The sequence below is a fragment of the Lissotriton helveticus genome, chromosome 1_1 (assembly GCF_964261635.1).
Source record: "Lissotriton helveticus chromosome 1_1, aLisHel1.1, whole genome shotgun sequence".
Taxonomy (NCBI): Eukaryota; Metazoa; Chordata; class Amphibia; order Caudata; family Salamandridae; genus Lissotriton; species Lissotriton helveticus.
The window spans coordinates 454,332,613-454,355,416 of record NC_136057.1 but is presented as its reverse complement, the minus strand read 5'-3'; the positions used below and the strand labels follow the sequence as shown (position 1 = coordinate 454,355,416).

The 22,804-nt window shown below is 43.7% G+C and overlaps 1 protein-coding gene across 3 annotated transcripts in view; it reads left to right on the top strand.

Moving 5' to 3' along the window:
• The window catches only part of PRR5 (proline rich 5), a 621,995-nt gene that overhangs the window by 543,461 nt on the left and 55,730 nt on the right, over positions 1-22,804 (top strand). For all 3 annotated transcript variants that reach the window (XM_078673851.1, XM_078673850.1, XM_078673849.1), the window contains 2 exons: positions 73-164; positions 957-1,097. In XM_078673851.1, coding sequence (XP_078529977.1) covers positions 73-164; positions 957-1,097 — 233 coding nt within the window. The remainder of the gene's footprint in view (positions 1-72; positions 165-956; positions 1,098-22,804) is intronic.

Genomic DNA, 22,804 nt, shown 5'->3' with positions numbered 1-22,804 from the left:
CCAAAATGTGGATGTGTAGTTTGCCACCGGAATTTCTTTGTAGTTTAAATGTTATCTCTTGACTTATTTCAGGACAGAAATTGCTAGACACCTTGGCAGAAACCTGGGACTTCTTCTTCACCTATGTCCTGCCAATGCTTCAGGCAATTTTTTACCCCGTTCAGGTAAGTGTAGCACTACCGTACATTATTACAAGACGTTCTTTCATTTATAGACTGGAGTGACCTGGGTCTTTATGTAGTTTATGAAGATCATCGAAGCAGAAATCACTGACTCTGCCAATTGTGTGAGATAGATGAGTGCACCTGTACACTGAGCTCTATAAGTGAACTTCCACCGGAAGTAATACTTGTTTTCCAAAGTGCTAAGAATGATATACATTTGAAAATAAATTGTAATTCAGATAAAGAATGTCAAATCCTGCAATCGAGTTCACACAGCCTTTTCACCGTAATTTAATCTAATATACCTAAACACATTTTTAGGAGTGTAAAGTCACGTTTGTAATTCACAACACATGGTTTTACACTTTTAAAAATATTTATTCACACATAATTTTTTCTGTGAAAATCTTCTTTCAGTGACAGCAAGAGGTTCTTTTAATGTGGGAATGCCCTCAAGCTTGTTTTATTGTAGCTGTTTACAAACCTTTGTATGGCCCATTCCTGTACAAGAGGAGTTAGTTTCAGGGCGTATAGGAAAACTGCTAGATCCATTGGCAAGTTCATATTTGAAATGTGTTTAGAAGAAAGAAGCTCGGGCTTACAGGCATCAACAATGCTATATCCTCGGATGACGTCACCCAAAATGTCATGCTCCATGAAGACTGTTAACCTACCGTTTTATTGCTCATCTTTTGATCGCATAACCTTAGTTCAGGGCACATCTATAGAGGTCATATATTAAGGCTTGCTCATATTACATTGTTGTACTCCAATATTTTTTCCCACCTCCAGGGCAAAGAGCCATCAGTCCGCCAGTTGGCTCTGCTGCATTTCAGGAACATCATTGCACTTAATATAAAACTGGAAGATAACCTGTCACGTCCTCGGGCTAGGGTACCGCCATCGATTATACAGATGTTATTAATACTACAGGTAAGCTTTTACTTTGTGATACGTGTCCTTTGCAAGTTAAAATTGGGAAATCTCTAAATCATTTTATGAAAGTTAATTCTGGAGTATCATACTTGCCTCATCCACATAGCAGCATTATCACAACGATTAAAATGTTATTTATAAAAATACTGTAAATGGTCTATGAAAATGTTATTTCTGGAGGTAGCCTCTTAAGTCTTTAGTGTCCTAATAGTATCCGCGAATGTGTTGCAAAAACCATCTTATCGTCAGAAGGATAGCAAGCTTCTTGACCATCATAAGCACAACCAAAGAAACCCAAACACCTGTTCAGAGGGAGACCTTAATAGCACTACTCCTGCAACCCAGCTGATAACACAACCTCACTTCTAGGTTCTACCACACCAAGAACTCAATATGCTTGCAAATCAATATTCTGAAACTGGGACAGAAGTAATTGACACATCAGTAAAAATTAACTGGTATTTAAAAGACCACAAAGAACAAAGAAAGACCCGTTGAGGGTGCAACATATTTATTGTGCAAACATCCTTTCCCTGTAAACCTACCAAAGCTAAAGAAGAGATGGAAATTCAAACAACATATTTTGGAACCAAATCAAGATTGACCAAGTTAAAAATTGACCCAAAAAGTTGTTTGAGATAATGAGAAATTCCACACAACCTCCTTTAGATGATTACACCATTGAAATATGTAAGTAGCTCCTCACCTTTTTAAAGATGAGTTGAATAATGTGGAACTTTCTCTACTGCCCCTCCCCAAGGACTTTGAATTCTATTACACCATCCAAAAACACAAAGTACCTGGACCTCTTTCAGAGAATTAGCCCAATCAGATATGCTAAACACCATTGCCAAAACAAAACCATCCTCATTTTTTTCAAACCTATGCCATCAACATTTTTCAATGAGAATAAGCCCTTCAGTTACACCCTTCTGGACAAACCTAATTAAGACCTCTCCGTCATACGACTCAGTCCCAGACTGCCATAAATGTGGAAGATTTCCACTTTTTTAAACCAAAAACACAGAAGCAGTTCACAAAGATTTAACAGTTTACTCAGTTTCAAACATTCCCATCCTTGCAAAAATCCTGCTAAGTTGTGTAGATACTCTTAGATGAAATTGATCTAATGTGTTTAATTCTGACTTCAGAGCATGATTTCACATTCTAGACAAACGTGACTCCTGAATCTGTCTGTAGCCTTTGACACAATAATTCACTCCCCTCTATCTGATATTCTCAGAGATAGGAAGGGGTTGAAGTCCTCAATCCTCAGATGTTCTTATCATACCTCGAGAATTGATATCAACATATATAACTGTCTAACTCCCTCACCAGCCCTGCTGCATAGCATTCTTCCCCCATCCTCCTCAACCTATTTATGGAACCCTTGCCTCCTCCCTCAAACACTCTTACATCAGTTACCACATTCACACTGACGACTTTTATGCTTACACTCTGCTCTATCTGAATATCTCCTCCCTCAATGACATCAAACCTATTGCACAAACTTTTTCCAACATCCAATCCTGGATAACATTAACACCACCTTAAACTCAATCCAGTGAAAGCAGAATACCTTCTAATTTCCATTCCATATTGCACCATTGTGGTACAAACCAGGCACATACGTACTCTGGACTGAAATGCAAGCACTCTATTATTGAAGGCAACAAATAACTAGGCATCTTTTTCTAGAAAGGATTTGAATCCATAAGCACACTCTTTGGTTTAGAGGGCACAGTGTCCGGTATTCATCTTTCAATCTCGAGCAAACTTCACAGCAGCGCAAATCATTAAACTTATGCTCATCAACACATTCTGCTGCTGTCAATCATACTCCCGACATGGCTGACACAATCACCAAAAACACCTAGCTGGACACTAAATCACATCCACCTCACAGCATATCCTAGATGTCTTCATCCATACAGACTATAGCATTCAAATTATTGTCTTCAGTCTCCAGTCCACTAACTGTACCCTCAAGCCTGAGCAAGTCGCAAGTCATTTGAGCTCCTCACTTGCCAATTTCTACCCTCAACATCTCAAATAGGCTCCTTCATTCTGACCTACCCACTGTGCGATCCAATAAAAACAAAATAATTTCACAACTCATCACCTATACCCTCATTTAACTTTCACTCCCTACATTCCTCAGAGCCTTTCCCTACCTGGTGACCCAGCACAAAATCAATCAACAAACCCTCAACACTCCATTATTCCACTCCCAGATAGACCCTATCATCCCTCAGTCTGACTACAAGTGCAGTACTGTTCATCACTCCTTTACTGACAAGATTGACAAAATTATAGCCCATACCAAGAACCTGAAAATAACATCTATACACCTTCCAGCCCCATCACTCCACCTCTGAGACAACAGCCTTCAACCGCCTCTCACACACTGAACTTCCAACATTCTGAACTCTCTCAAAACCTCCACACATGATGACCTTCTAGCATCATGCATCATTCAGCCTCTTGGATTGTTCATCTTATACCCCTCCTCAACATTGCCAACTTCCATCTCAGCCTCTGATTTCTTGCAGGCGGCCTCCAGAAAGGACCAATCCCACACCTGCTTACGATCCAGGAAACCACACCGGCCCCTGCCCATCACCCACACACCCTTCATAGGAAAAATCATTGAGAGAGCAGTTGCCACCAAACTACAGGAGCAGATCATCTACATGACTGTTTATCTGGCTTTTGACCACTCTGTAGCACCAGAACAGCTAATCTTCAAGCAGTCAACTGTACTATCCTTGGCAACAACATTACAACTCCTGCTACCTAATCCTAGATGACCTCTCTGTATCCTTCAGCACAGTCTCACATCCTGCACTTATTCACACCCTGCAAACAAACAGGAAATACTCTGGGAATGTCTTGCAATAGTTCATCTACTGCCTTGCCAACTGCCAACACTTTGCACAAATGGGAATTTTCTGGGATTTTGTAGTTCCTATCTCATGCTGCAAACCTCCGTGATTTATCCTTACACCCATCATCCTCAATCTTTGAAGGGAAAGTCTTGCATCCTTACTCACCGTCAAGGTCCATCAGTATACCAACTACGCTCAACACTAACTTAAAGTTTCCATAACTGATGACATTTAGTTACTCAAAACCACCCTTGTTCAGAATTGGGTCTCAATTCCGGTCTAAAGCCCAAACAAATCCACGCTTAGCTATCGGACCTGAACCAAGATGGCCTCACCCCTCAACAGAACTATGCTAAATCATTTGTATTCACTTTCAATACTATACACACCACCACTCTGGCACCCCTCAAAGGAATCCTACATGCCACTGCACATCTTTTCATGGGTCTAAAGGAATTCTACCACAGTGCCTTTTCATTGATCTAAAGGAATTCTACCACATTCAAAGCAATTACATTGGCACCATCTTCAGGGCTGCAGCATCTTCAAAACCAGATGTGTCACCCATAGTCATAAACAATATTTGACTAACTAGACTGGAAACTGACCATCTCAGGTGAATAGCACCATACTTGGAGCATGACATCACCGAACAGTAGATGAAAATTTGCAAGAAAAATGAACACAGAATGTAGGCCTTGTCCATCTGTGCACACATGGTATAGAACAGCATTCCCATCGATATCAGAAGTACTGGAATCTACTGACATTCAAAGAAGCTAAATCCTCATCAGTTTGAGGAAATCTATCCTGCCTCTGGCATAATAAGAATGCACCTGTTACCTACCTTTCTGTAAACAACCTGGTACCATAACTCTTGGCTCTCGCCAAGCATTCAGTGCTCCATTGCTGCTTAACTAGGTTTGCACTATACAAATAGCCTCTAATGCATACTTGGTGCATAGGAAAAGGTAGTGAACACACTGTTTTACAGTATTTCCTACACACACCCGACATAAGCTCCCTGATGTAGTGCCTTTATTATTAAGGGTGGAGGTGATGGCATCTCCCCTGCCCCAAGTAAGGAAAGAGCCTCTCTGGCTCCCTCCTCTAAGACTAGATAGGATCCTTGGAACCCTCCACATATGCTGTCAAATCTCAGTGAGATGTGCAAGTGAATCTTCTCTCTCACCTCAATTCTTTCAAATTTAGACCAGGGAAAAGCTAGTCCAAAGGGAGGCTGTGTGTGCTCTCACAATGTCAGACCTGGGTTATCAAACTGGTATTTGGTGTAGACCTTGGGAGGGAGACAGCAGGGCCTTATTTGCCCAGGGCAAACCCCTGCAGATAATTCACTAGCCTCAGGTACAGTAGGGATGACAGGCAGAGACTCATGCTCCACTCAGGTCTCCACCGACGTTTGCATAATGGGACAGTAGCTCCCTCGGTAACCTTTAGCGAACAGGTGAAAAATTGTCTTTGTTATCACGGTCCCACAACTTTTATCTGGGCTTCGAAGGCTGATGGTCATATGCATTGTTGGTCAGAATCCCACAACTTTCCTTGACCTGCGCTGAAGAAATGGGGGATTATATTATAATGCACTATAAAATTCCTCCAAGGCAATCATCTTCAAGCTGAAACAAAATGACACTGCATTTCAGTTAGTCAACTCTTTAAAAATTGAGTGCCTCAGCAACATAATATTTGTGATTGTGTGGCTTTTTTTCTTGCACTAATGACGTGTTTATTCAGGGGTGTTCAGGGATGGGAATTATGCTCATTATAGCAACCCTAAGAGGATGAATCTGTTACAATTTATAAATTAGACAGTAGGTTGCACATAGATTATTGTAGTCCGCTTTTACTTCGTCGAGCTCTTTTAATGGCAGAAGAGAATATCCATCCACCAAGCCCTCGACCACGCAGAAGAGAAAGCCATCCACCAAGTGTAAGAAAGTGTCCTCTTTTTGCACTCTAGCCCCCACTTTTTGCCAAACTGTTGATGTACTTTGACTAAGTGTGCCCTGGGTTCCTGCCAACCAGGTACCCAGGGCCTTTGTTCTTTCCCTAAAACTGCATTGATACAAAACCCAATTGCCACTCTTTGGCCACATGTCAGTCCCTTGTGAATGGTACGAACGATACCAAGGGCACTGTGGCCAGGAAGGCCTCTAAGGGCTGCAGCTCTTACTGTGCCACCCTTAGAGGCCCTGTACCTTGACACACACACTCTGCCATTGCAGGCTGCGTGTTTTGGTGCAGAACAAAGTGAAGAGTCGACATGGCACACATCCCTGTGTGCCATGCCTATAACCCACTGCCCTGGCATTGGTTCGCCACCCCTCTAGCTGGGTGCACTATACCAGTGAGGAGGGTACAGGTGCATGAGCCCTGTACCCCTACAGTGTCTAAACCAATTCTTAGGCATTGTAAGTGCAGTAATGCCATTAAGAGTATATGGTGCTGGGAGTTTGTCATTACGAACTCCTGATTACCATAATGGCTTAGCTGAAAACTGAGAAGTTTAGTATCAAACTTCACAGCACATTTAACCCACACTGATGCCAGTGTGGGATTTAATGAATAATGCACTCAGAGGGCATCTTGGAGATGCCCCCTGAAATAAACTACCTAATTCTAGTTTCCTGGCTGAGTGGCTGCTCGCCAGCTGCCACCACCAGGCATGTTTCTGGACCCCTGGGTCGAGAGCCTGCTGCTCTCAGGGGTCTATAACAATGCACATCCTGGGACGAAGTGCCACGACTCCTCCCCCAGGATGGTCAGGGTCCACGAAGGGGAAGCTTCAAAGGCTTTCCGCCTTTGTGAGCTACCCCAGCCATTTACTGCTTCCTGCAACTGGCCCCTACCGGTTCTGACCCCCTCTTGGGGCGGGAGAATCGGCAGAAAAACCAAGTGAGGAAGGGAGGTGTGCCCACCTTTGCCAACCCCACCTCTCAGGTTGGGGAGGCGAGGTGAAGCCCAGCTCTCAGTCCCTGCAATCTTGTAGATGGGGGTGGGGGCCGAGCCAACCAAAGTGAGGCATATGTGGCACAATAGGGGGTGTACCCACCCCAAGGAAGGGACCCATTGGACCCAACCTTTACTTGCCTGTAATGCCCCTAAATCTAGTATTTTGGGGCAACCCCGTACCTTGCCTCCTCAGAAGACCAGAACAGACCGGAAGAAGGACCGAAGAAGCAGTGCTGAACTAAGAGGAGGACGCCCACTGACTTAGCCCCAGCCCTACCAGTCTGTCCCTCCTCGAACCTGCTAGAGCGGAATCCCAGTGTGTCCTGCAGCCAGCAGTCCTCAAGAACCCGAAGGACATGGCCTGCCTTCCAAAAACAAGACTTTGTCTCCCTTGAGCACCAGATTTGCTCACCCACAGACACTGGCTCTGGCGAAATCCATGAGTCTGCACCACTCTGCACCCAACGCCCACAGCCCGAGATCGAGTGGCCCAACACCCCGAGGAGGTTTCCTTGTCGATCCTGACCTGAGATCTGGTGATCTCTGACTTGCCTCGAATCTCCATTCGACGCCTGCAGCCCCTTTCTGGAGGATCCCCCCGACCGGAGCTGGTAAGAAAACCAGACGCCTAAAGACACCCCTGCCCCCGGCATCCCACAGCCTTGGGTGGCCCAACTGAGGGTGTCTCAGCATCTCAACTTACCTCTCCAACCGGTGGTCACCTCCAGAAGATCTTTGTCCCCGAGCCTGCAGTGTTGGTTGCAACCAGAGAATCCCCATTGAAATCAACAGGGCCACCGACGCCAAAATAGCCTTCACCCAGCTGCCCCTGTGCTGTTGCGTGTGCACTTTGGGTGCTAACTTGGATCCCCCTTTGCCCTGAGCCTAACACCAGGAGCTTTGCTCCCACAACCCTGTAGCCTGCTTGTGTGTATCCACCAACTGGAGGCCCCCTATCCCCCATTCGAAAACATTGAGCCCCAGCACTCTGCACCCAGCTGCCCTAGTGCCGCTGAGGGTGTTCTGAGAGTGCGTACTCGACCCTGGGGGAACCCTGGTTCTAAACCCAGAATATACCAAGTCCCATAAATAAGTACTCACCTGCAAACTGATAACGTCATTTCGTCCCATAGGATTGCAGTCATTTCCTCCCATAGGATTGCATTGACTGCTTTTCCTTGAAAATTCTTCTACGTGCTGAGTTGGTTTTTATGAAACATTGAAAAACTGCAGATGTGTAAAAACTGAATTACTTACCTTTTATCTAGGAAATGTTTCAGTGTGATTTTAGGCATATCATATTGATTAGCAAAAGTAACTTAAAAAGTAATCCAATGAGTTTCATGCAAGGTAATCTGTAAAGTAACTAAAAAATAATTTGGAACTGTTGACATACCTGTAAATCAACCAACTGCATTTGAACCTGCATTAAACTGTAATTCACTGCATAAAATCTTGGAAAGTATTATTTCACTTACCTACACCAGGCTTGGCTTGGTGCTAGAAATAAAATAACTGAATAATATTTTTGATACTAATTGGTCCGAGTTCAGTCTTTGAGTCTGTGACATAATTTCTTGCCTGAGTGTGTACAACCAATTATTAACACTCTTACTACCACAAATAGAGAGGAAGGTGCTATCTTCTTTTACCTCTGCCTACCTTTGGGGTCCCACTGGACCCTATGCACACCATACCTCACTTTGGTATAGTATATACAGAGCCAGCTTCCGACACCAAACCCTCAACCACGCACAAGAGAATAGCATCCAACACTGTGCACGGGTGGGTGCCTCTGACCTGAGAGCTTCTGACTGGGTCCCAGGATGAGGGGGGGGGGGGGGGGGGGGGGATTGTTGAGGGGGTTGGCTCCATTTAGTTGGCACTGCCCCCCCCTCAAGTTTTGTTACGCCACTGCCCTCGAGTGAAGGTTCACACAGATGTAAGAAGGGCATTACAGAGGTTGTGTGGCATGGAAAGTTAAACCAGGTTTTGGGTGTGTGAGAAAGTAATTCATCCCTTGGCCTGCTCTTCACCCAACCTGTTAAAGATACGCAGTCACCACGTGACGCTGGAGCAACAGACCGAGTCGCTAAGCACCGTGTTGTAGGTATCTGGGAGCCTGCCTGCCGCTCAAGGAAATTGTAAATGTGGGTTGAAAGGTCGTGGAAGTGTACTCAGAGTGTGCTTGGCACGCTGCCTGGCTTGAAATATGACCCTGCAGTTTATGCCAGCGCACTTTAGAGTGAACAGCCCAGTCAGCTGAAACCTGCAGCTCGGCTGAGGAGCAGCAAGGCTACTTACGCAATGATTAATGTTTGCTTCTGGGAGTGCAGCGGTTGCAGCCTAGGAAGAAGCAAAGACAGACAGGCTGCGCAGCCAGTTCTGCAGAGCGCTGCTGTTTGATGAAGGCTTTCACCCCCCGGCCATGCCGTATTTTGATTGTAACTTACTGGAATGGTTCGTGGTGTTTTTTCAATCTACAAGAAAATAATTACCCTTCATACACAGAACGTCAGAACCCTGGATTCTAATGATTTTATGTTGCATTCATATTTTGTTTCTCGAGAACCCTTGGGGCATTCTCTACTCTTTTTCTTTATTTAGTAAATTTGAATTTACAGTGTCTTAAAACAGTAACATCTAAGAAGACTGTACATTACAGCCCTAAATTAATACATTTAATCACTCCCTATACTAATACTTAAAATGTGCATTTATAAACGATGTACTGTTTGACACGAGATTTAAAAACTAAAGGTGTATTCAAATCTTCAGAAGTATTAAGGAAATATATCAACTATTTAAAATATCTCTACCTTATCCTATATCATTCATTAATCGGTGAACAGCCAGAGGATACATTATGTATGCTTTCCAGGACATTACTATTACAAATGTAAACGCTTTCCTTTGTTCAAAATTCCTACAAATCCCCTGTGCATGCCACCTCTGTTGTGTGCATATTCTCATGGACGCAGAAAAAAAGATTCATCCTTCCATTCCATACGTAAACAATGACCTGTGGAAGGAGAGCTGAGTAAATGGGATTAAACTGAATTCTTAGTATGATCCTTCAATTTAGGAAGCAGTAGCCGCTGCTGCCAGATCTGAGCGGCAGGGTGGGGGCGGGTGGTGGGTGGAGGGCAGAAATGGGGATGAAAAAAGTTCCCAAAAAAAACACTTACCTGTGATGGCCAGCCACTGACCCTCCTCTGGCCTCTTCTTCCTCTCCGTCCAGCAGGAGTAAGAAACCAGGCTCCCCTGAGCCAATCAAAACGCGTGTGATTGGTATGAGCGCCGTAGATCGGCACTCAGACTGGGACAGGGAGCCTTGCATGTTCCTCGCCAGCCTGGTGGGGAAGATGCAAAGTGCACAGAACTGTTTAGCCGGCCCAAGAGGTCTGGCCAAGCAGTCCTGCACACTTAAGGAGTGCAAACCACTCATCTCCCTGCTCTGGCCAGCCCTGCCTCGCCCAGGGAGTCAGTAAAAATGATAATAACAATATGTTATGTGCATTTTAGCTTTCCTTTTGAGTAGTGGGGCGATGCTCCTCCACTTTAGCAGAGGAGCCGCCACTGCTAGGAAGCACAATTTTCTTAAATGCCACAATTGACAAATCAAAGAAAAGCATCTCCTGCAAAAATGACATCAAACCATTGATCATGTCATATGGTATTCCCTGAGTGCAATCCTTCTCTTCAAGAAAAGCATGTAACAGTAGAGATTCAACAGTATTTCTATATAGTACTCTTACAAATAGTTATTAGCTCTTCGTAACAAGGCACACGAAGAACAGCATCAAACCCGACGCACCCTCCTTAAGCGCCTGCATGGTAGTAATGGAGAGAGGGATAAAGCTGTGCATCACCTTTTTATGTCTTGCCTACAGGCAGCACGCTTGTGCGGTTGCTTTGGCGACTATCTATTGTGTATCTAAAAAGAGGCTTTTAGCCCGTCCATCACATACCATTCTTTGACATCATTATCACTCCTATTTACTGCCTTTTATTTTGGCACCACATGTAGTGAATCACTCCATTTTCTTTGTGTGGAGCACTGTCCAGTTCAGACATCGACAACCATTTCATGCTGCACGGCAGCCACGCAGCTGTACAGCATGGCCAAAAAACCATTGATAAACCCAACTAGCTCTACTATTTGGCTTTTCAATGTTTTTTGAGCCATGTTCTACAGCTGCATGGGTGCTGTTCAGCATGTTTGGAAGTACATTGACAAAGCATATTGATCTCGCATAGGAGAGCCAATGCGTTTTCTTTCTGTGAAATCCAATGTCACTCCCAGGGTCCCTCTGCATACTTCCTCCCCAAAAGTTCCTCGAGAACCTCGCAAAGATTTTTTTGTATTTGAACATTTAGCTTATACAATTAATTAGGTTTCTCCTTTTTTGATTCAGAGTGTGCATGATGAGTGTGCATGATTGTTTAGATTCAACCCTAATGAGAACACAAAAATTCAGATAGTTGACTTACAACAGGGCAAGCTAAAAAGAAAGAACTAGCTGCTATGGGAGCTAGACTAGCGAAACGCAACTATAGGCAGTGTGCAGAATTGCAGCATGAGATTGAGGACCAGGCATGACTCCTACTAGCATGGCTGGTGAATAGGGAAGAGGTGTGAGAACGGGGGCAGCTATAAAAGACTAAGATGGGAAGAGACTGACTGAATAGACAGCAATTCATAGTATCATCTAGTAGTATTCTAATTTATATAGTCGACAAACTGAGTGAGGTCTCTAATTTGTTGCTAATTCTGTATATCAAGCAGTGCTGCCTATATAGTCAATGTGCATCAATAGATGTCAGTAACTTAAATGGGTGATATCACACCTGTGGACTGATAAGATGCCTAGGAGCGATGGCATCCCTGTGGACTTTACCATGAGTACATGGAAATGTCACTGCCCCTGTTATATATGTGTTGTAAAGAGGCAAACTGAACTGGGAATTTGGCGGAAACTCTGAGGGATTCAGTCGTAGTGCTGTCAAAAGGTGGCAGGGATCTCCACGTTTGTTGTTCACACAGAAAGATTCAGATACATACTAGCGAAATAGGTAGCTTAGTGCATGACGACATCTCAGGATTTATCTGTGGTCGTTATACTACCTCAAACATTAGAAAATCATTTCTGTTGTTTGAAACATTTGCATGAGGTGTACCTCACACGATGGCCAGGCTGGATGCCCACTACGCTTTTGACATACTTAACTGGCATGCCTTGTTTCAGGTATCAAGACAACATGACTTAGGTGAGACCGTCATACCACGGATGTTAATATTATATAGTGAAATGTCTGTATGACGCTGTTATTTCAGAGATGGGGATATTGCAGGGCACACTAAAGGTTCACCCATTATCTTCAATGATTTTTGCACTTGTTATAGAACATATGGGGCAAATAATGACAGAATGACCATCATTATATGGAGCAAAGACTGGAGAAACATCATATATCTCTAAACACAGATGATGTGCTTTTGACGTTCAAAAATTCAGTCGCAGGATTCTGTAAGTGAATAAAACTTGATTGGTGTTTGACTTTAAATCGATCTTACCAAACTCGATGCTTCCTGGTGCTGGCCCAGCGACACTAAATGCTATTTCGTCAAGAGTACCCTTGACCTCATTTAAATATCTAGGGCTATGTTTAAACCTTTAGAAGGTTGAAGTGTGTAAAGCAAGTATAATTACACTACTTGCGAGCCTTGAGAACTCGCTTGACAGGTGATTGATGTTTCTCCCAGTAAGATTGTTCTTCAACTCATAGTGCTTTATGTTGTAACACATGCCACTGTAGATATTGGAAACGTGTTGTTGACGTTTAGAGTTTAAGCGAGACGCCGGAAGAGTGGGAGTGGGTCTGAGCTTACTTCTACTGCCTTAGGACAGGAGTGGTCTGCTGATCCCTCACTTTGGGAAATTTTACCAGCCAGCACAGCTACAACATTTTGTTCCCTGAATTACAGAAAATAAAACTGATCCAGTCTGCAAATTGATAGTCGCTCATGTGTCCTTTTGCACAGGGAACACTGTAGGAGGCTGGCTTAGTATATGGTGCCCACTTATTTAAGTGATGCATCTTGCACTAATCCAGACAACCCTTATGGTGATTTTAGTGGTCTTTGATAACCATAGAAAGCTCTCAAAGTGGTAGTTTTGGAAAGTATCCTTCGGGCATATCTTGAAGGAGTGTTAAGCAGCTTGTTTTACCAGTTTATTCATGTAGTGTAGGTAAAAAGAAAAAAGAACCACACAGTGTGTATATAAAAAGATGTCTATTTGTTTCACAATACTCACTAACTCATTGGTATATCTCCTACCCAGTGATATCAACACTGATACACAACAATACTTCAATTGCAAATAGGTAAGTAAGCACAAAATACAGTGTTCTCCAGGGGGAAACCAAACCTTATACTAAATTAGTGAACTGCGACCCAAGACGGGACTTGGACCAGGAGACTCAGAGGAGCTGGGGACACAAGGAACCACACAAGGTAAGTACCCCGGAACCCCATGAAGGCTGTGTGCCGAGTGGAAACACAGCTGCGTTTCCAATAGAAATCCACAGGAAAGTCGCAGTTGCAATTTTCAAGAAATACCCTACACAGTGGACCCTGAGGAAACCCCATGGAAGGCAGAAGGTTAGAGAGTCACCTCACCTGTGGATACCCCAGGTACCAGGATACCTACACCAGGGAAGCCGGGTGTATAGGTGCGAAGTGACGTTGGAAACTGCCGTATGGATGGAGTACTTCAGAAGAGATGCAGTTGGAGGAAACTGTGCAAGAGTCCGGTGGAATCCAAGGATGGATTCTTGAAGTAAAGAACCTGTAAGCAGAGGGGACAGAGTCTATGCCACTCGGGGTGACCAGGAGGCACAGAAGAGCAATGCCCACTGATGTGGGACAGTTCAGAAGAGTTGACGGTGACCTTGTTTGCATCTGTGAGGACCCAGCAACACTGAGTAAGACCAGGAACTGTGCACGAGCTGCCCCACATAGGAGGTTGAGAACCAGGGGGGGTCGGTGTCTGGTGGCGCACCAACAGGCCCTGGCAGCTGCAAGCAGAAGAAGATCCTGAGCAGGACCCACAGGCCAAAGGCACAGGAGTCACAAGAGGACCTAGAGCAGCTCACCAAGAAGGAAGGCCCACAGTGCAGAGGATGCGGTGAGTGCATTTTACTAGGCAGAAGGAGATGCTGGAGGCTAGAGCTTCTTGCAGCCTGAAGATCTCTGGAGTACAGAGCCAACAAGCCTTGGCAATGGCAAGTCGACACGGTGCAGAGGGGTTTGATCCCAGCAGTTCCAATGAGGGATACTGGCCTCAAATTTGCAGAGAGGACACGTCAGGCCTCGAGGGAGTTGCAGAACCACTACCTGTGTTGCTGAGCCATTCGAGGTCCGTGGGATGTCAGGAGCAGCAGACCGGTCAGCTACGTTGCGTTGCCTGCATATGCAGGGGAGTGGTTCCTTCACTCCAAGGGAGATTACTTTGGGTGTCTGTGATGTCCAAAGGCCTGTTGAAGATCCTGGAAGAAGCACAGACACCGATGACAAAGACTTGCAGAACATCGGGACCAGGACCAGGAGCAGCAGGAGTCTTCATTGATGCAGTCTCGGTTCCAGGCGAAGTCCAGCAAAGTCCAAGTGTTCAGACGGTCGAAAAGTGATGTGATTTCAGGCTTGAGACTTGTCCCACAACTAATCTAAGAGCCACCCACAGGTAAGCCCTTAAGTACCCTAGGGAAATAGTTGGAACGACTCAGGGGTCCCTCCCATAGGAGGGGCTGGACAAAGGGGAGGATACTCCCATGTCCTTTGTCTAGTTTCACGCCAGAGCAGGAGCCAAGGGCTCCCTGAACTGGCTCAAACTGGAGTATGCAAGGAGGGCGCACCAAATGTGCCCTTCAAAGCAGGCTGGTGGAGCTGGCAAGTGCCCCCACCCCAGCCCAATACACTAACTCCTTTCTGAAAGGTGGTCACACCTTGCTGCGACAGGAAACCTATTGTTCTACCTTCCCCTGCTTGAGCACAGCTCAGCAGCATGAGGGCAGAATCGTGTCTGTGGTCGGCTGCAGCACTAGCTTGCTGTCAAACCCTGAAAAGCTGTTACCTGGAGTACTGGGGGCTTCCTGGAGGAGACCCCAGTGCATGGAATCAAACAACGGTATTTGTTTTGGGTTATGATTCCAAAATGTTTGACACCAAACATGCCCAGGTTCGGCACAGCCACTTCATAGTTAGGCAGTGTAGTGACGGATCTCCACTATATGTATCAAAATGCCCTAAGGTAAGGTACCTATGCCCTGGGTACCTTAGTACCATATACTAGGAACTTACAAGGGTACAGCAGTAGCCAATTGTAGATGTACAGAAGTACTTACCGTGTCAATTTAGGGAGAAAGCACAGTGACTGGGCTCTTGATTAACAGGATCCCAGTCAGACTAGGCAAAAACATACTGACACCAAGCAAAAAGTGGGGGTAACCATGAAAGCAGATCCTACTTTCCTATAGACACTACAACTGATACCAAGGAGAAAAATCAGGACCCTTCAAGTACACATGAAAAACTATACATAAAACCTGAAGGGCTGATATTCCCTGACATGCCTAAATTTGTGTCATAATCATGGCGGGGAATGAGCCAGTGCATCTTGTAACACCTCTATGATGAAGGGTGCCCACTAGTTTTGCAGAGTTCTGTGCTAGATCACATCTAAAGGAATGTGTAAGCCTCCTCATTTACTCCCACCTAGTGGCCACCATTTGGAAAATATGGCCGATAGAGTACGAAATTCATACACTGAACCAATAGTTAAGGGCTCGTATTTCATTACACAGTACAGAACCTTGTATCTGTGTCGCCACTAAACCAATTTTCCTCGAAGACAACTGGATAGAAAAACTGGGAGAGAAACTGAAAGCAGACGAAATGTATATGAATTATAAAACAGTAACCAGAAATGAAAGGCTAAAACTAATTTTAAAATAGATACGCTGAACATGCGTGACCCCTCGGCTGATGCATAGGTTAGGCAATAGTGTTCTCTGCCCCAAATGTAAAACACACATTGGCATGTACCTGCACATGTGGTGGACCTGTGCTAAAACCCAAAAGTTTCGGCACACCATGGAGTGTTTAATCTCAGAATTGATTAAAAGGTCAAGTCCCCGACTTGCCTTGAATAGTTTTGAATTTGAGTATAAATAATTACAGGAAGTAATGATGGAATAGTTCTAAGGTAAGCATTATCGTTGGCTTATTTCATAACAATGTGCAATTAATTAACATATTCTATATACTGCACGCCAGACCGGGAAATCCAACCCTGTCTGTCTTGCAGCATACTATCAGTACAAATTACAGGTCTTAATTAAGGAGGTATCCCAAACTAAAGAGAACTGACTCATGAGCCCTAGTGTTATAAATAGAACTTTTAATAGACAACAGTCTTTCTTGTTAAAACACTGACCAATTTCACACAACTTCCAGGAGATGCCCGTTTCTGTTTTAGAAGTTGCCATGAACACAACATCAACAAGTTGCAGTAGTTTCTTGCAATAAACAAGCCTACAGATATATACAGAAAGAAAAAATGTAATTCTCTATTGCTGCTTATTATTACACGTCACAGAATTGGTACATGTATTAATCAATTAAGACATCGGAATCTTTTAAATTAATTAAAATAAACCTCCTCCCAAATATACTAAAACCTACCAGGATTCATATGTAAACTGTACAAGCCGAATGTTTCGAGAGCCAAATCTAGAATAGATATTATATTGCCAATATGATGGGGAAAAACACACAAATCCGCTTTGTACTACACAAGTTGAAACAGAGAAAAAAATCTGTGTCTCTACATACGAAATACAATATATATTAAGATTGAAATGCAAATAAGAAATGTCCAAAGTGATTCAGAATGAGGATAAAGTGTTGCTGAAAGTTTTTTTTTAAGCGATCTAAAAATCCCAAATGAGGGAAAGCATATTTCTAATGTTTGTGAATATGTATATATATGAACTTTATTGATTTTATAATCAGTATGGACAATTAAGTGTGTTCCAGGCATTACGAATTCATGCCCACTTGGGCAAAATTTTGTGGAGTTTATTAACAGCATGGACAACCATGTTTTCAACTCAGAAATACAAATTGTATTATTTGTTTAAATATCAACATTGACACTTTATATTCTTTATATGTGGACTATAACATCTCAAATGCTGGGTATCACTAAATTGAGAATGTATCAGTTTAAACTTGTAGACTGTTGTGAATATTTAACTATGGCCGCCTCCATTGTTCAACAAACCTGAAGTTATGAGGAAGTAGTCCTACTTTTATGTTTTGCACTTATTTTGCTTTTTCACTTTAAAAACTCAAAATGTAATGACTGAACTCACCCGTGACCAAGGTGCGGCTGCACCGAAACGCGTCGGGCGTTTGAGACCATTTTGCTGAATTAAAATCTATCACGCTTATGGAGATTGTGGCTCGAGTTTCCTTCTTTTCTACCTACAAAGTTGGTTTGACGAAATATATATATATATATATATATATATATATCCAACAAAGTTGCCTGTCAGACGAGAAGACCACTCACGGGTAAGTTTCCTTGTTGCATCTCTTTAATGGAAAGAAGGCACTCAGTGTCATAATGCTTTGGCTCAAATAACTGTCCATTTCTCCCGACGCGTTTTGTGACATCGCACTTCTTCATGGGGCTTTGGAATGACAGAAGGTGAAACCAGGCAGTGTTCCAGTACTACTATTTCAATTCGATACTTCCCCGCCCATAAGGCGTGGCCATCCATGTGGCCTGCTGGGACATGTAGTACTCGTGTATTCCTGCAGTGAGTCGCCGAGTTTCACTTCCTTACTCCGTCAAATATTGCCCAAGTGGGTTGGCAAAAGCAGTTCTGTACCCCGGAGTGCCACTTGCTTCTTTCAATTGCACTCACCCGCCCCAGCGCTAGTACGTCATGTGGCGTCACTGTGAGTGCCTTCTTTCCATTAAAGAGATGCAACGAGGAAACTTACCCGTGAGTGGTCTTCTCGTCTGACAGGCAACTTTGTTGGAATTGTTTGCGGCCCACCTGTGCCGTGAGAGGAACCCCGCTGTGCTCAGCGCAGCCCTGCTGGGACGCCACATGACGTACTAGCGCTGGGGCGGGTGAGTGGGCGGGGAAGTATCGAATTGAAATAGTAGTACTGGAACACTGCCTGGTTTCACCTTCTGTCAGTCCAAAGACCCATGAAGAAGTGCGATGTCACGAAACTCGTCGGGAGAAATGGACAGTTATTTGAGCCAAAGCATTATGACACTGTGAGTGCCTTCTTTCCATTAAAGAGATGCAACAAGGAAACTTACCCGTGAGTGGTCTTCTCGTCTGACAGGCAACTTTGTTGGAATTGTTTGCGGCCCGCCTGTGCCGTGAGAGGAACCCCGCTGTGCTCCGCGCAGCCCTGCTGGGACGCCACATGACGTACTAGCGCTGGGGCGGGTGAGTGCGATTGAAAGAAGCAAGTGGCACTCCGGGGTACAGAACTGCTTTTGCCAACCCACTTGGGCAATATTTGACGGAGTAAGGAAGTGAAACTCGGCGACTCACTGCAGGAATACACGAGTACTACATGTCCCAGCAGGCCACATAGATGGCCACGCCTTATGGGCGGGGAAGTATCGAATTGAAATAGTAGTACTCGAACACTGCCTGGTTTCACCTTCTGTCAGTCCAAAGCCCCATGAAGAAGAGCGATGTCACGAAACGCGTCGGGAGAAATGGACAGTTATTTGAGCCAAAGCATTATGACACTGTGAGTGCCTTCTTTCCATTAAAGAGATGCAACAAGGAAACTTACCCGTGAGTGGTCTTCTCGTCTGACAGGCAACTTTGTTGGAATATATATATATATATATATATATATATATATATATATATATATATATATATATATATTTATATCTATCAATGCACCCTCCTCAGCAACTAAGGAATGATGACACCATGTCTTGACAAATCCTTACGTTTTTATTTGTCAGTTGATCGGACGCGTTGGTGAGCAAGCCTGCTGGTTCAGGCGAAACGCGTCTGATCAGCCGACAAATAAAAACGTAAGGATTTGTCAAGACATGGCTTTGTCATTCCTTGGTTGCTGAGGAGGGTGCATTGATATATATATATATATATCAATCAACGCTCCAGAGCATGCCGCACAACACAGCACCTTCCAGGAGAAACGGACACTTCACTCCGGTATGCGTGTTGCAGTAAAGTTTTTATTCCATTTTAAAGTGAATCAAGGGTGCCCCGATCCAACGCGTTTCGGCGAACTCAGTCGCCTTGCTCACCAGATGAATGTGATTAGAGCCAAACACATTTTTAAAATACTAACCACCAATGAAAAGATTAACAGATTGTCATGTGACCACTAGTAGCCATAAATGAAAGACTTTTCACCCAGGGTCGAATTTCAGAAAATAGACTGGCGTTTGTCATAATACATATAAAATTCAAGTTGTAACTGCACATATCTTAGCTGTGTGTATTAAGACAATAATAATTATTAGCGATAGGGTTCAAATAAATGTACAAATACAATGTAGAACGACCAGTGAAACTTTTCAATTCACAAATTACCATGATTATCATTCGTCACGATAGAACAAACAGGAATAGCAAATTGTAGTAAACGAAGGGATAATTACATTTGATTAATAACTGCATAATACATAATAATATATATATCAATGCACCCTCCTCAGCAACCAAGGAATGACGACGGCATATTTAAAAAAAAAACATTTTAAACGACAAAATCCGCGGAGGATCCACGGATCCTGCCGGAAAAAAGAAAACGAAGCGCGGCCCACTGCACTTCATTACTATTTAGCCCCCGGGTGGGCCAAGTCCCGGGGGCAATATTTGTATGATAATGGGGGGCTCACAGTGATATCATGAGTGATGGCACTGACCATGTCATGAGTGATGTAAATGTGACATCATCAGCAGTACATTGCGGGCGCGCGAGTTATAGTTAGCTGAACTAACTAGAACGAGGGAATTTCAATGGTTTTGTATGAGTGAAATGTCCAGCTAACTATAACGCACCTGAAAGCTATGGTCATATATATATATATATATATATATATATATATATATATATATATATATATATATATATATATATATATATATATATATATTTGTTTTATGGATGATTGGTTTTATGGTATTTATTTGACACAATTTTACCGGCTATTTATTGTTTGGATGTAGACTGGAAAAATCAGCTATTTAAATTATACCAGTTGATGATATGTAATCATATGCTCTCTGCTTTCTTTTCCTTGGTCAATATTTCATCCAGTCTATATGATATGCACTTTAGTTCATTGAACTTACTCTAACTACTTTATTAAATGAAATTCAGGAATTTGAGCATAGTCTCTCTTCTATGCCCTTCCCCCACCCCAACTGTTCAAACCTGTGACACTATACCCGGCTGGGTTAGTTTTGGACAAAATAAGGATTGTCCGGGGTCATGACTGATCAATACAGGGCTGAACTTGTAGTGATATTGTTGTTACAACAAATCATTAATTTTAATTTGATATATTTGCACCTTTTTCACATGCACTTTTTGCACATGCACTTTGGTAGGTCACAACCCTTATATGGCAGGGACCCATTATGTGAATTATTGATATACAGGAACCGTTTTCATATATGCCTAACATTATTAGTGATTATTATTTTGATGATTCAAATCTATGTCATAATCAAATGTGCATTACGCAGCAATTTATGTTTTTTGATTTGATCTCATACAGTACCATTGGTCTTTTATGTTATAAACTTGTGATCACTTTGGTGAACAAAAATGATATGCATACTAGACAAACTTTGGTTCCAATGTATTTGTATTTGTACAGATATTATTTTTATCACGTTTTGTAGACATACATGTGGCCCCTGCCAGTGTTTACATTGATACGTATATGGTTGTGAAAGTCATTCTTCCATTTCATTGTATCAATCATGTGACCTCCTTCGCACAAGATTGGTGGTCAGTGTGTTCGAATTATGTATATATAAAAAAATGTTGGGTCACTTAACACTCTAGTTCGAGTGACCAAGGCGACTGCGTTCGCCGAAACGCGCCTGGTTACACATGGCAGTTCACGGAAAATAGTTGAAAAATAAATACCTGCTTCGAGAGGAAACAAGCAAGTGTCCATTTTTCTGTCGTTCGCGAGCACAAAAAAACGGAGTGTTTTTTTTTATTTTTAAAAAAAAAAATTTTTAAAACCTTTATTGTACAGAAGGCGCGCACAGATACGGGCCTACAACCCACCGGGCCGGCCACCACAATAAAGAAACATACGAGGCAATACAGGAGAGACAACAGGATTTCTAAATAGCTCATATGAAAGGCAAAGGCAACAAGTCTTTGAGTCGCCATCACGGACAGGATAAAAGTAGGTTAATTTTATAATAGAAAAAAGGGTGTCACAGGATAATGTCAATCTGTAAAGTCCAGAGGGCCGTGGTGGGCCGTGAGCAAGCCGAAGTCTCGAATACAGGAAAAGACCAACAAAACAATACATTTTGGCAAAGGCAGAACGTGAGTCCCACATCAAGAACAATCACAATCGCTGCTCAGCACCCACCCACCACTATCAGGGCACATAATAATAAAACAGCAAAAAATATGTTTACAAAACTAAAAGCCCTCCGTTACAACAACCCAAGGGAGGAAAAGAAAATGGGGTGGGGAAAAGGAAAAAAGGGGAGGAAGAGGACATCAAAAAAGGGGAGGGGGAAAGTGAGGGCGCAGCGTCAGTGCACGCCCCCCACGGCTAACAAATCACCCAACACTAATCCGGCACATGGAACTAGTGGCAACAGGAGAAATGAATGCGTAGTAAACCGTGACAGCAGACATACCAAAAGGGCCATGCCAGCACAAACACCCCGGGGGGCTACGCGCCGACACCGCGCCTCGAAATTAGGGGATACATAAGAGCCATAGAACCAAAAAGAGGAACAGGGAAAGATACAATAAACCGACCCCCCCACCACCCCGCACAGCCCACCCTGCACCCCTGCAGAAGGCTATGGCCTACCCCCCAGCAGCGTGCCTGTCGCCCTAATTAGAACCCGAAATATAGAGAAATATAAGAAAGAAAGAAACACGTAGACTAAAAAGGGGGGGGAAGGGGAAACAGGGAAAAAACAGCGGGAGAGGAGCCACATAATCAAAACCCCTTCAGTTCCCACCCCCCCCCGCCCGAAAATACTCAGAGCCCACGGGAAGATAATAAACACACGGATAAGCTCCAGGAACGTAAAGACGTATCAAACATAATCATACAATTATGAACGGATCACCCAACCATACCACAAAATAACAGTCCACAGAGGCATGATCAGCTCAACCCTGTCCTCGTTTTTCGCAAACTGTAATCGTCCAGCGCACCAGGAAACAGACCACATAAAGCAGGAGGTGAATAACAGGGAGTCGAATCAAAAATACACACAAGTTGTAGCGATCGTGACCCGGATGATCCAGAAAGTACAGTAACCACTTCAGGCAAAACAGGCAAAGTTCCGATGAGAATACGGAGAAAGCCGGTCCAGCGGCACCGTCACAGGATCTTCGTACGGCCATGTGAGGCAAAAGAGGAAAAGGAGACCCATCGAGGTCGGTCCAGACGGGATCCAGCCGGGGAACCTCCGGAACAGAAGGAGGCACAGGACGAAGAAGGGCAGCGGACCCCCGCACATCCACACCATCAGCAG